The sequence below is a fragment of the Geospiza fortis genome, unplaced genomic scaffold (assembly GCF_000277835.1).
Source record: "Geospiza fortis unplaced genomic scaffold, GeoFor_1.0 scaffold1509, whole genome shotgun sequence".
NCBI classification, from domain to species: domain Eukaryota; kingdom Metazoa; phylum Chordata; class Aves; order Passeriformes; family Thraupidae; genus Geospiza; species Geospiza fortis.
Window position 1 is genome coordinate 55,164 of NW_005054726.1, and position 1,236 is coordinate 56,399.

A 1,236-nucleotide genomic window follows, 5' to 3' on the forward strand; every position below is an offset into this window, starting at 1 on the left:
CAGAGGGAGCGGGACGGGAACGGCAGCGGGATAGGAACGGGAACGGAAAAGGGGATGGGAACGGGAACGGGCACGGGAATGGGAACAGGAACGGGAAAGCGAACGGGAACGGAAACGGGCGGGGGAAGCGGTGGGACCGGGATGGGAACGGGAGGGGATGGGAACGGGAAGGGGCGAAAGAACGGTAATGGGAACGGGTGGGGGAAGCGGTGGGACCGGGATAGGAACAGGATGGGAATGAGAAGGGGAACGGGAACGGGAACAAGCAGGGGAAGCGGTGGAACTGGGAGAGGACTGGGCACAGGGAACAGCGGGATAGGGCTGGACCAGGACCGGCCCTGGAGAATCATCGGGACAGGATCCCGCCGGGGCACGGGCAGGAGGACGGTCATTGTTTCCTTCCCTCTGCTCCCCTCGAGAGCAGTGAAAGCCCCTGTGAGTCCTGCCAAGGGCACACCTGGTTTTCCGTGGACCCGGTTGTGTGGCCATGGGGCACCCCACACTCCAGTGGGGTGTGTGAGGTCATGGGACAGTCTCAAATATCTGGGGTTTGTGGAGTTGAAGTGCAGCTCCTGGAAGATTGAGGGTGTGCCAGTCCCCAGTCCCAGCCTGCCCTTCCTCACCCCTGCCTGTGAACCCACTCCCACCCCAGCTCTGTGCTCCTTCTTCCCCACAGGGTCATTGCTGGCTCCCCTGGAGGGACCCACCTGGCCCCAGGCCCCCATGGGAACCCACACAGAGTTCAGGTTAGTCCCACGGGGCTCTGATGGGACCCTGGAGCTTTGGAGAGTATCTGGAAGGGCGACAAGCTCCCCTGTCCATTTCCTAAGGAGAGCACGACCAGCTCTCTCCTCGATGGTCCCTGTACATCCCTGTGCCAGAGGCCACTGGCCCCAGAGCTGTGGTCTGCACTGGGGAGGGAACCCCCAGCCGTGCCTGGTGGGAGGCTGTGCTCTGGGGAGGGTTGCTGGGCAGTCAGGCTGGGGTGGCTGCTCCTGCTGCAGCTCCCAGGGTGCCCTGTGGGGAGCACAGGATGGGAGAGGAGCATTCCCATGAGCAGTAGCATTCCCTGCAGCCTCCACTATGGCCCAGGAGGATGGTGATGTCCGGGGAGTCTGGGGATGACGTCAGGGGAGTTTGGGAAAGTGTGATGACATTGTTTCCAGTCAAGATGCCCTCGTGCCTGCAGGCGGTGCCCAGACCCTCTCTGAGGAACACCTCCTCTCTAGGATACAT

At 62.6% G+C, this 1,236-nt stretch overlaps 1 protein-coding gene across 1 annotated transcript in view; it reads right to left on the minus strand.

Annotated features, from left to right (window-relative positions):
• Positions 1-1,236, minus strand: part of TAF1C (TATA-box binding protein associated factor, RNA polymerase I subunit C) — a 6,021-nt gene extending 4,785 nt beyond the window's left edge. The window contains exon 1 of the mRNA XM_031065279.1: positions 1,083-1,236. Within this exon, the coding sequence (XP_030921139.1) occupies positions 1,083-1,236 (154 nt within the window). The remainder of the gene's footprint in view (positions 1-1,082) is intronic.